Here is a 12,820-nt window from a genome sequence, read left to right as displayed (position 1 = left end):
CACCGAGTCCACTAACATTAATACAGGCCGATTGATCAAGCTTAAGGTTATTAGAAAAGATTAGACCTCCAGGCAACTACAAACACCTAAGTTCTGTTACTCTATCAGAGTAATAACTCGTGGAAAATAGATAATTAGATGAAGTACTATCTCATCGTCGATGTACAAATATCTACGCGTACCAGAGCTGGACAACACTTGATGTACCTAATAATTAACGGTTACAGTTATTTCATTGGTAATTAATTAAACTATTAAAATTCTCTTGATTCTAAAATTTAAGCAGCCGATAGAACGGAATGGCCCACGTCAAAGCGTAGAAATTGTTATACAATTTGTTTATTTATCTAAGTTACTTTTATTTGACTAATCTTTTGTTGTTTTCTCAATTTCAGCTCAAGATATGAAATTCCGTATGTAATTTAAATAAATTGAATCTCTGTACAAATGATACGCGATTAATATTTCTAATCATTTGATTGTGGAATTTATACGTTTAGGATAAAAATAGTTAAAATTTACAATAGTAGATATTTGATTTCTGCTTTTTACAATTCAGATTTGTATTAGTCTATCAATAAAAAAAAGCATTGCACATCGACAAACGCCCAACTCTGCCACGGACAAAATGAGACAAAGAACGGAAAAGAGTCATAATAAGTCGATGTTTTCCGCGGCCGTAAGTTCGCAATGTAATCGCAACGTCCGATTGAAACGGACTTGGGTACAGTTCTGTAAACGTTCAGAACATTAAAACTCTCGAAATGATGAGTTATGGTCATTGCGAATCATTTTGAAGGAATTCGCCTGGTAGAACGGACATATCGGAAATGCTGAACATCAAGTCGACCATATAAAGCTAACAGATTTACGTAGTACGTACATATAAATACAGTAGAGATTCTTTTATCCGACGATAAATTTTTGTAATAATCTGATACAAAAACATTCTATTATCTAAAAATTGCATTCAAGTTTTCTACTAGGTGATAATGTATGTAAATAATACAATGATTAAATAATAGAACGTTTAGATTTCGGATAAGGAAGTCTCTATTATATATGTATATTTATACTTGGTGCATATGGAAAGTTCCCGGACTAATTGAAAATGAATGTCTTCTATCCAAAATATAGTCTTCGAAGTATTCGTACAACTTTTGATTGACGCCAGCTTACTTCTCCTTTTGAATCTCGTTTAGACGCATTGTCGTATCGTTCTGAATCGATGGTAGATGGTCGAATCAAGGGAAGAAGTCGGCGAACGTCAAAACCGGTTATCAAATCGTTAAAAATCCTTCTATGGTAGTCTTACTGCAATTAAGATTAAATATAGCTGTTTGTTTCATGTGAAAGATCGTGATAACAATAAAAAAATCTTACTAAAATCAAACGTGTGACATGAACAAACTACTCGACCAATTTCGGTAAAATTTTAATTGATGGTAGCAAAAAGAAAAAATTTGAAAAGAAAACTGATAAGCATAGAAAACATACTGAATTTAAAGACACGACATAAATGAACGATTTCACAGAAATCGATGCACTCAATTTTGGGGGTAGCAAAGTTTCGCGTTGACTAGACCAACCATTAGAAAGATTGTACCATTGATACGTCTCATAAAACATTAGACCGAAGACTTTTCGACGGCACCGTGTGTATATACATACATGTATGTATACATACTAAGTATGGTTGGAATAGCAATGGTGTTCCGCATACGCGTGCCTAAAAAATTCTGTGTATATGTGTGTGTATATATATGTATATCTTACGTTAATACGCGCATTTGCCAGAGCACGGTGTTTATGGTAGCAAGTACACGAATTAGGAAATTCCTTATTTCGGCAAAGAGATTCGTGCGTAGCGTCGCACAGTGGACATCGTTCACTTTCTCGAATCTAATTCACTATTTACCGATCGGATCGAAGGCTGTGCTCTATTATAGCTCGCGGATTGAAGAGCAAAGAGGAATCGATATCGATGGCTATCGCCTCTTCAGTTCTCAAGACGTTCTTTTCCGAAAGTATCCGAGACGATCAACTACCCGACACACATCTTGGGTCACACATTTAAGGAAGGCCACATTGAACTAGTCTAGGAAATTACTGTCTAGCGCGTCTGAACAAATATATTGGTAAAATTTAACCTATGTTTAGAACGGCTAACCTATGACACATACGCAAACGAGTAATAGTTGGAGATTCTTGCAAACAAATATATATATATCTCAATAGAATGTACATATACTTAAATATATATATATTTGTTTGCTACCACTAGTACGTCTGAGCAATCTTGTTCTTCGTTCACCGCATCCCCAACGGATTCCTCCGCTTATGTCGAAACGATTATTATCTTTGGCATTCGTGAGACACGCAAGAGACAGCACACCCAAAGATAAAAATGTCCACGGTTGTCCTACTTCGTTTCATCTCCCCACCCCCGCCCCTCTTTACTAAGTTACTCCATTAAGTCTGTCAGCAAAGAACAAGCGAAATCACTTTGAAAGTGCGACATACGATATAGATGATTGGATCACAAGTATTATATACCAGAGCTGACACTCCCGAGGACTGTACTATAGTAGGGATAAAAATATGTACAGTAGAAAACTATGGAGTCGCTATTAACTTGTAAAAAGTAGACACGCCTACCGTTCTTTTGTCCCCCTCCCAGCCCCATTCCCAACCCCATCCCTTCTATTGTTTTTTTTTTGCGTAAGTACGCGTACTATTTCCGTAATGATGCTCTGAAGGTTTCTCTTTTAGTTTCTGCGATTAGTGGGCGGCATTTTCTTTGTTTCCGTTATTCCAGCGATAAAATTATGATAAAACGCCAGCTGAAGCTTTCTCGGTAACGTAACACGGATATACGTAGGTAAAAAGCTGCTGGACACACGGTTTTTGTTTTGTTCGCAAATCAGCGAACCGTCTCTCGAAATTTTGCTAGGTACAGTTGGAGTACTCGCCGATTTCAGTTCCTACCTGACTTTCATTGCGTTTTATCACAAGGACCGGATCCTTCGAGGACTCGACGACCTTTCTCTCGATGTCCAAGTCGAATAGCAGAGTTGCCTGCAGCGCATTATACATACCGGTTCGCGCGTACCGAGTTGCCTTTGTCAATTCATAAACGCTGGCAGACAGATTTAGTATATCTAGAAACATAAACGATCAATCAGCTAGCATCTAAGTTATCAGTTCATTAGAATATCTGTAGATCTTTTATTTTTGCCTATCAAAATATCAAATGGAAATCAGTAGTATTTTATTTCAAATTAATCCATATATAACTCTTTACTTTTACCAAAAATCTATTTAACCCCTTGCATTACAACTTCTTTCAGAGCTACATGGATTAGCACTTCCCCGTCTTTTAATAACTTGCCTACTACTATTCTTATTTCTAATTTTGATAACTGAAAAATTAAATTTTATTTTAATTCAGAAAAAATGGATAATATTCATTTTTTGTTTTTAATATTCATTATTTAGTAGATTATGTATGAAATTTTTATTATGAGGTTGCCTCATCATTATAGTACAAGTAAAAAGGTATCTGAATAACTGTTTTTGAATTAAAGTTTACTACTCCAAAAGATACGAATATATGATATTTCTCAAATATAAAGATCATATTGAATGCCTACTCATATATTCTTTTGTAAAATGAAAAAGTTTTTTAATATAAATTGATCTATTTAAATAAATTTGGTAATTAATCTTACTGGTAAATAAATGTAAGAACTTGCCATTGTCATTATATACAGGAATACACGTTGGATTCTCTTTCTGACATTTTGTTGCGTTGGCGATTTCTCGTTTACGGCATTCTTGGACGAATTTTATTGCTTCCAACCAGTTCTCCATACTTTTGTGCACGCGTTGATTCATTGTGGTCCCTCGCAGTCGTTCCATCTATTTTAAAAAACAATTATATAAAAAAAATGTTTATTTATACTTTGATAAACTCCAATTTAAAAGTTCGTTGTGGTTAAAATATAAAATTTATTTTATTGTGATGTTCCTTTGTTTAATAAAATATGAGTAGGGTTTTCTATATTCTATGAACGGTAAACGCTATGAATACATAAGGCTTTGTAATCTAGTTGCAAGCAAGAGGGAAATAAAAATATTGAATGGCTTACTTTTGCAATCAATGTAATAACACGGGCGTGTTCTTTTGAATAGTCAATAATTAAACGATCTACACGTGACGGGTTTCCTTGAAGGCGAGGAACGGGTATATTGTTTGCACTTGTAACTCTTTTGCCAGGGAAATGAGCAGCTAACCCAGCCTCGCATTTTTTTCGCTCCTTCTCTAATTGCTTGAACTGCTTGTAAGTTTGTTCCAACCTGAAATGAAGTATACTCGAAGGAGCTGTACGTCTAGCTATATAACTTCCGTTTCGAAGACTCAAGCTTCCACCATAGAACACAGAAAACAAGCGTGGAGCTGGAAGTTGTACAGGAACTGGCATTACTGATGGAAACACTCCAGATCTGACTGTGCTCGGATTTGGTACTATTCCTGAATTGAACAGGACATTTCCAGAAGAGACGCCAGGAGCATTCTGTATTCTTGGTATGTGATGTCGTTGCTTTACAATATAATTAAAAGTATCCTTGTTCATTGAGGACCCTGCGATTTGATTGGTCAAATGGCTTACGGAAGGAAAAGCTATTTTCTTGGTGAGATCTATTCCTTCCATTTTGTACGCACAGTTAGGCTGTTTCAAGTCATGATACGATGTAGAGCTCTGTGGTAGCATTTTTAAAGTCTCGCCGTTGTTGGCAGTGTAAGGTTGATAATTATGGTATCCGTATTTTGAAATTGACTGATGCGCATGTTGTGAGCTTAAATTATTTGGAAATCCGATCGGTAAGCATGTCTTGGTCTCGATAGTCTTAGATTTCGGACTGATAATTTTCAACAAATTGTTGTCGATTCTGTAATCGTTACCCGAAAGACAGTTATCATTCGTATCTAAGCTATTGATTGATGTGATGTCATTTACACCTGGATAATAATCGATCAGTTGTTTGTATTCTTGGTCCACAGCTTGATCCAATTTGTAAGTACGAGCTTGTTGCAAAAATTGAAATTGTTCGTTTGGTATAGAGACATTCGCCATGCTTAATCTACCCGAGTCTTGTAAATCCTTGTATTCGCTGGTACTACCACGTTGTATATTATTCCCAAAACAATTGTGCAAATTCGTATCAGCCGGAGAAAAATGTTGCAATGGAGAATTCGAGAGAAAACCAGAATCAATGCTCAAATCAGTCATTGCCGAACTTGGTCTATAACTTTGATTACTGGCAGTCATGCTGTACAAATCATGCATAGCAGCTGATGGATTGTTATAAGTACTGGCGGTGCCATTTTGTCCAATGTTATTATGATATTCCAGCTCATTGAGGGTAATTGGATCAGGAGAATCTAATGCCAATGTTAAAGCCATATTAATGTTTAGGTCTGGATTTGTGCAATTTTGCATTCGTTGATAATTTCCAAATAAATCCGTGGTACATCCCACAGAGGACAAATTCTCTGACCAATTACATTGTTTGCTTGAATTTGTCTCATTCGTTGTTGTTAACAAATCGTTACATAGGGGCATGGTACTTCCGCTGATACATGAATTCTCATCATTTGGACGTAATGTGTACGACTGTGAGTCAGATGGATATATACTCGGATATGCATTAACTCTGTTACTGGAAAAATTCTTTTGATCTGGTAATTGTACCGCACATGTATTGAGATTCAATGTTTTCAGTTCTCCACAAATGTTATTATAATTACATTCAGGTTTAGCACTGTTGAAAACACTATTCTGTAATTTGCTGAATGTAGAATGCATATTAAAATGATCTAAAGCAGCCAGATTTAAGTCCATGCTACTTTCTATTTTTCCATCCATGATAGAAGATTGTGTCTCTGAACGATATTTAATATTGCCATTATAACTATTACTCTGGACATTGTCATTGACAATCGAATCATCATCAAGGATTTTTGAGACCAAATCATTTACCATAGGATTATTTAAATCCTGGCCATCTTCATCCTCCATATTAATCTAAACAAATAAAATAATACAAAAGTAGTATTACTACAGGTTACATAAAATCATACTTTTTGCGTAAAATAAATAGATTCTTACTGATAATGTGAATATAAATATATTTCAATCAATTCTGAAAACGTGAGCAACTTGCTTAATAGAAATATCATGTATACAAAAATAATTCTATACGTAAAAATAATACGAAAATTAAGAATGACGAAATTGCACACGGGTCTTCATTTTTAAAATATTAGCAATTAAAAACATTCCTAAACTGTGATTTTGTTAATGGCGGTCACTTACATTCGAGTTGTAACGCGGAAGCCCATACAACATTTTGAGTAAACACTGTTAAAACGCCTTACAATGAAACACTTTGTCTTCAATAATCGCTTGTCAATCGTCAATATGTATTAACCATTAATTCTTGTAATTATGTGGTTTACAAGTGTCTACAATATCTTATACACAAACATTGTAATTCTGTATTTCGCCGGTGTGCGTTATCTCGTTTGCAAATATAAATCTTAAATTTTCCGAGTCAAACACAAACCGAGTCATTATAAAATTTTCGAACATACTTGAATTAAAACGTGAATATCAGAGTTTGCAAACGAATCATGCTAAACAATAACGCGAGAGTAGAAGTCAACTCTGCGATCGAAAAAACAAACGTCGATCATGATCTTGTCTTTTTTTAAGCTGAATGTATCCGAAATGTATAATTAGGGAAATTACATAGAACAGAAAACCTTGGGTAAATTTCTGTCCTCGAATGTGGGTCAAATAATAAAATAAAATTTGACCAATTGATCGTCTTTTTAAAGATAGTATTTTTAAATCGTGTTGGTTGTTATAATAACATAAATATAGTTGTGCTATTGATTTCATTTATAACAGTTCTCCATTATTCGCGCGATATTTGATCTACATTTTCTTACAAAGGAAAATCTTTGATTCAGAAATTGTAGAAGTTAAGAAACTTTGTGTTACACAATTTTGTTTTACAGTTTATCTTTATTCTAAAAGGTTGCAATCCTAAACAATTTTCAATCGGTTTTATCGATTTTATTTCATAATTTCTAAAAGTTAGTTCGTTGAGTTAAATTTTTTGATAGGAATACATAGTTACTCAAAAGATTTATTAATTTGTTAAACAATTAAAAAAAAACTACACTGATCTAAATTTTTCGTAAAATTGGAGTTCTGATTATAAAATTGCATTATAAATTGTATCTTATTGAACAATAAGTAGAATAAGATATATGTCGAATAAAATATGGATTTTCTATATCCAATAATAAAATAAAATTTGTGTCTGTAATTTATTTTTACGCTTTTTGACGAATTAACTGCTTTTTGCAAGTTCATCGTAATACGCACAGAGTGCGCTTTTCGAAAATGAGCTCTCCGGTTAACAGGTTAAATCGATCGTAATTATAATTTGATTTGTAGTCTTGCTTTTGATAGCTCAATCGCAACAATTGCAGTGTGTCATGAACATATTCGACCTTGGATCATAAGTTCGAATATGTATCTGTTTCTCACGCGGTACTCCACTATTCGCGAACCTACTAATTAAGTGCTGCTATTGGCGGAATTTTTTATGTTAATTATTTAAAAAAGGAGCCCTCATCATAATTACATCTCCCTTGATATCCATTTTATTTTGATATGTTTGGAAGAATCATTCCTGGTAAGGATGGTTATGAATATGTCAGAAAAAAATGAGTAATTATTCATTAATATTTGTGCTACATGTAATGTATAGGTATTATATATAATAATCTTTCAACAAACAACTTATAAAGTGTTATAAAAATATAACCGGCAGTGTTTTAAATCTAAAATTATTCTGCCTCACATTTAAGGCGTAGCTTATAATTATAAATTGCTTACATTTTTCTGCGCATTACGCTCCATTAAGTCATAATTCCAATAGTTATAGTCTGCGTTACAACGATCAGCTGGATAATTGCTTTGTGGTTCCAACATGCTGATGTTACGTTCAACCATGTTATTCTACAAAAACATGATATTAAATAATGGGTACTGCATTATTTTTTAACAACATGAAAATGTTATTTATGATAAGTATTTATTCCTTTATTAGGATCTATTTTGTATTTTTTCTTTTGGAACAATTGTGTATCATTCAAAGGAAAGTTAAGTGGTTATACACATAATGGAGTAAAATGATTATTATAGTTTGATTAATATCAAAATTGAACAGATCCACCCAATTTCGTCAATTACCATCCTATATCGGTGTGAACAATTTTCAATGTAAATCTCATGTATGGTTAAGTATAATACCGTTGTGCGTGAACAACTAATTAAATGAGATCGTTTTCATTAATTATAGTATCGACATAAACAGTTAGAATAATATACTCATTGATAAAGTATACACAATGTATCTCGTTTATTCGTCGATAAAATATTAATTGTTAAACAATACAATCGCATCTTTTCCTACGCATTATGTTGGAATGATCGCGTTGTACTTTACAGTAGGGAAAGATGAACGTCACTTTTTCAGTGATGAAGTCAGAGTTAGTGAAAAGATGGTTGCGTCGCTTACCTTGTTAACTGCAAAACCATTGTTGCCGATAATTGCAGCTAAATTGTGCACTTCGGACAGAGCCATTTGTTAAAGATCACTAAAAATCACCTCTACTCCTTGCCATCACCCGTTCACTTGTGCGTCTATCCTCCCAGCAGTGCGCACAACTACAATCAACTACAGTACTACACCAACCTACACATTTTCTTCAAACAGAGCTCACTACATATGTATGTAGTGTATCTGGCGACAGGGCAGAATGTAGATGGAACTGCGGTTATTGTACTATGTATATTGTACATACTATATATGTATGTGATCCACAGAATGTTCTTACGTAGGAGAAGCTCTAACGTTTTTCGAATATCAATTTCCAATGCGCATGCGCTCGTATGTGGATCTCTTGTGAATGTAGCCTCAAAACATTATTCAAGTGCGCATGCGTGTACATTTGGTTTAAATATCGCTGACGATGTTTTAGTCCTCTTATAAATATATGTTAAATGTAAAAACCATTTAATTATGAATGTAACATAATAACAGTGAGTTTTCGAATATTATTATTTAGGCCATGGTATTGTATTATTTAGTAAATACCATTTTCTGCGACATATATACATAGTAGTCTTAATGAAATAGTGCACTGCAGCGAAGAAGATAGTAGTTACATACTTTTAAATACGCAAAAATGGCAATTCTTTTTCTTCATCTCATTGTCAGAATATTGATGTATATGGTTTATAATACTCGGCTTAATGTCTATGGCAGAGATTTTTTCCCGCTGCATCTTAAGAAAACAATGCTGGTAGAAAATATCAAAATAATGTGGATACATTATTAACGTAAGAGGATCCATACCTTGAATTTGACCGATTAACTTGGTGTTTGACAGTCGCTTAATAACAAACTATTCGATCGTTTGACTGTAAACTTTAATAAGGAGTTAGATAGATCAAATGGAATAACTGTTGTGCGAAAGGTTACTATTTCGGGCACGCGTATACTTATAGGTACAACACTAACAATAAACGGTAAGTTGTAAGTTTCGCGCTTATCTCCATCATTATACTGCGCAACCAGATCTGCACAGATTTCTGAGAAAGAGAATTGTAACATGATGTTTCAAATATAGCCGCGCTTCCGACGATTTCAATTGCTTATATGTTGTATGTTTGCTCCTTTTCATCCAGAAGAGCGATGTGAGTAATAGGAATATCAACTCTCAGAAGCGGCAATAATACTTTTGCGTAAATTCAAAATTTCGAAACAGGAAAAGTTCACCCTCATAAGAATAATCGGTGTGTTCGAATAATACGTAATGTACATAGTCAAATAATATTACACAGGTGAGAATCAGTCTCTTCGACTGTTTAAACGAAATTTATTTAATATTGTATAAACAATTACATAAATTTTGTTATTACTCTGACATAAAAATCAAGAAAACAAGTGATATTTCAGCTTTATTTTCAAGTTAACGACGATTAAAAATTTCCTTGATTCGACAATGATAGTTGCCATTTATAGATATTAATCGGTAATAGTGAAAATGGAACTGAACTTTTAATATTTCTATCCTCGATTGTTGTGTTACATTATTTTAAAATATGATGCCTTATGTTTTCTCCATATGATGTTGACCGAACAATTATTAGTAGAAGTTTGGACCATATGCAAGAGGCGGGAATATTCAAATACATCCCTCTTAATGTGGATATATAATATTTATAGTGAAAATATTCCTTTATTTTTTATAAAAAAGTTTATTCAAACTACAAGGCAGCAACTATTACTCGAAATAGTGACGTGAAATAAATACAACAATTAGAAATACTTTCGTTTAATAAAATTCATTAAAAATGTTTAGTGTGTACAGATCATATATTGCATGTGCACTTTATTACATACAGATAATACACTTCTTTTTTTGACATTAATTATGCTATAAAATATGAAATAAATAATATGAACTTTATATAAGAATTGTATACATTACAAAATTTTTTATAAGGTGTCCGGCTCTGTTTGAACAGTTTTATTTTCCAATTCGCTTTCCTTGTTGAGAGAACCATATTTATTAGCAATATCTACTAATTCTCGCAGTGTTGCGTTTTCCTCCTTCAAAGTATGATACATTTCTTTCTCTTTTAATTCATTTTCTTCGTCTACAGCAGCTGCAGTTCTCATAATTGCTGCCATTTCATTAATTTTATCTGCTTGACTTGTAATTATCTACAATTTTATAAAAATGAAGATAAAGTAATAATACATTAAACTAGTGATACCAATTGTAATTGAAAGAAACTTATACTTACACTAGTGTACTTTGTATAATGTAATGACGTAAGATCTGTTTTACACAGCCGTAACAAAGCTGCAGTTTGTTGCCTGTATTTAGACATTATTAATTCAAGAGCATGTTGATGATCTTTTAATGCATTTTTTAATTGCTTATTTTGAGCTTGTATTTCTTGAAAATGTTTACTTTCTCTATGTATATTTGCAATTAATTGTACGTGTGGTCTTTGTTTTGCTTCTTTGTTCAATATTTCTACTCGTTCTTGGTACTATATGATATAGTGGAAACAGAAAGTATGAAAATGAGAGTTTTGTTTCTATTTTCATAAAAATATTACTATAATTAATTTTATCATATTAACTAAATTTGTTAACAACATAATATTAAGGAATTTATTTATCAAATTTTGATGTCATTTATTATTGGGTATAAATTATTATTTTCTATAATTTATCAATTATTTATCATAAATTATAGTTTAGTGTAAGTTAATGTAGGTATACAATTTTTTTACCTGCTTCATATTAACGATTTGACTAAAAACTGATTCTATTTCGCTTATCAAATTATCGGCAACATTTTCATGATCTGATATTTTAATTACTAATTTCTTAGCATCCAATATAATTTGTTGAAAGGTTAGTGACATCTGTAAAAATATTTAAATGTCATTAGCATATAAAAATACATACTTATAAAGAATATATTCATTAAATGAAGCATACATATATATGTGTGTATTAATTTTAATGCACTAATTTAAAGATCTTAATCTATGATTGTATTCATTTTACTTTTGTATTAGAAACATTTGACATAAATAAGGTTACCACCTTTATCAGAAAGTTGTAGATTATTGTTGATTAATAGATCCGATCCTTCTGCAAAGAGTCTAATTATTTCAATTACGTAAATAGAGAGAACAAGTAGACATATTTAACTTACGATAAAGGAATTGGCAATTTTACAAACAACTAGATGTACATATGTGTCGTATTGATATGTGCGTAAGAATATTTCACTTGTTTGACGCGAATCATTGTAATATTGGACTAAACTAAACGTATAATATTTTATCTTTCCTACAGATATAAAATAGAAATCTTCGTCATAAGAAGTCTATAGTATAATACATCTATAAACGGTTCGAAGTTGACGAATGTAAAATAGGTTATACTCACACTGAAACTGTCAAATGTTTCTCGAAGCGTTTTCAATGTATGTACATATGTACATATATGTATGCACAACGTTAACAGAGCGCTTACCTCTTATAGATGTAAAATTTTACATTAACAATATTGGCACAATTTTAATCGTTAATTCATCTAGCTTGAAATGTGTGCGGAATTATTGTGGTCAACGTTACTGTAGCTGTATAAATATGATCGTTCATTTTGAAATGCTTCCATAAGATCATTCATTTACCAATTAGAGGGCGACTAAATTCTTACGTCATACTTATGCATACGTCAGGGTTGAACATTAATCGATTAATAATTTTCACTCGATTGATAATTAATGATTACAATTAAAACGAATTAATTATTGCTTGATAGAATTAGTCACAGATTATAAATAACAATCATTTGTCATCGATCACTAATGAAAAACATTTCACCAATTTTTATTTTAATCGAGACTGAATTGAAATTTTAAATTACTAATAAAACAACAGTAATTTAAATAGTTAAAAAGAAATAAGTAAATAACTAACTAAACGTGAATAGAAGGTCCAAAAATGTACGTTCATACATAATAAAAATGATCCTAATTTATTAATCAGTATTAATCAAATTTCTGCCATCTATAATTAATATCTGTAGAGATTTATTGTTTCTACTGAAATACATTCAAATTCGTATTATAACAAATATT

The 12,820-nt window shown here is 32.2% G+C and overlaps 2 protein-coding genes across 8 annotated transcripts; both read right to left on the bottom strand.

Annotated features, from left to right (window-relative positions):
* Positions 1 to 2,736: 2,736 nt before the first annotated feature.
* Positions 2,737 to 8,810, bottom strand: LOC144475877 (uncharacterized). The gene is made up of 5 exons (XM_078192232.1): positions 8,662 to 8,810; positions 7,977 to 8,099; positions 4,152 to 6,089; positions 3,756 to 3,921; positions 2,737 to 3,161 (listed from the first exon to the last, which is right to left on the bottom strand). Exons 1-5 carry the CDS (start codon positions 8,725 to 8,727, stop codon positions 2,950 to 2,952), a joined length of 2,505 nt encoding a protein of 834 aa, XP_078048358.1. The 5' UTR covers positions 8,728 to 8,810; the 3' UTR covers positions 2,737 to 2,949.
* A 1,657-nt stretch (positions 8,811 to 10,467) lies between these two features.
* Positions 10,468 to 12,504, bottom strand: LOC144475819 (FGFR1 oncogene partner 2 homolog). Of its 7 annotated transcripts, XM_078192116.1 has the most exons (6): positions 12,124 to 12,492; positions 11,888 to 12,024; positions 11,776 to 11,823; positions 11,457 to 11,591; positions 10,959 to 11,210; positions 10,468 to 10,875 (listed from the first exon to the last, which is right to left on the bottom strand). In XM_078192116.1, the coding sequence occupies exons 4-6, from the start codon at positions 11,589 to 11,591 to the stop codon at positions 10,648 to 10,650; spliced, it is 615 nt and encodes a 204-aa protein (XP_078048242.1). In that variant the 5' UTR covers positions 11,776 to 11,823; positions 11,888 to 12,024; positions 12,124 to 12,492; the 3' UTR covers positions 10,468 to 10,647. The 7 variants fall into 7 exon arrangements, with proteins under 7 accessions (XP_078048242.1, XP_078048246.1, XP_078048247.1 ...); XM_078192120.1 differs by lacking the exon at positions 11,888 to 12,024 and having other exon boundaries at positions 11,776 to 11,834; positions 12,211 to 12,495; XM_078192121.1 differs by lacking the exon at positions 11,888 to 12,024 and having other exon boundaries at positions 12,211 to 12,495.
* Positions 12,505 to 12,820: the final 316 nt, after the last annotated feature.

Source organism: Augochlora pura, chromosome 10, assembly GCF_028453695.1.
Source record: "Augochlora pura isolate Apur16 chromosome 10, APUR_v2.2.1, whole genome shotgun sequence".
Taxonomy (NCBI): Eukaryota; Metazoa; Arthropoda; class Insecta; order Hymenoptera; family Halictidae; genus Augochlora; species Augochlora pura.
Note: the sequence above shows the minus strand (reverse complement) of the source record. Positions and strands in the feature narration are given on the sequence as shown.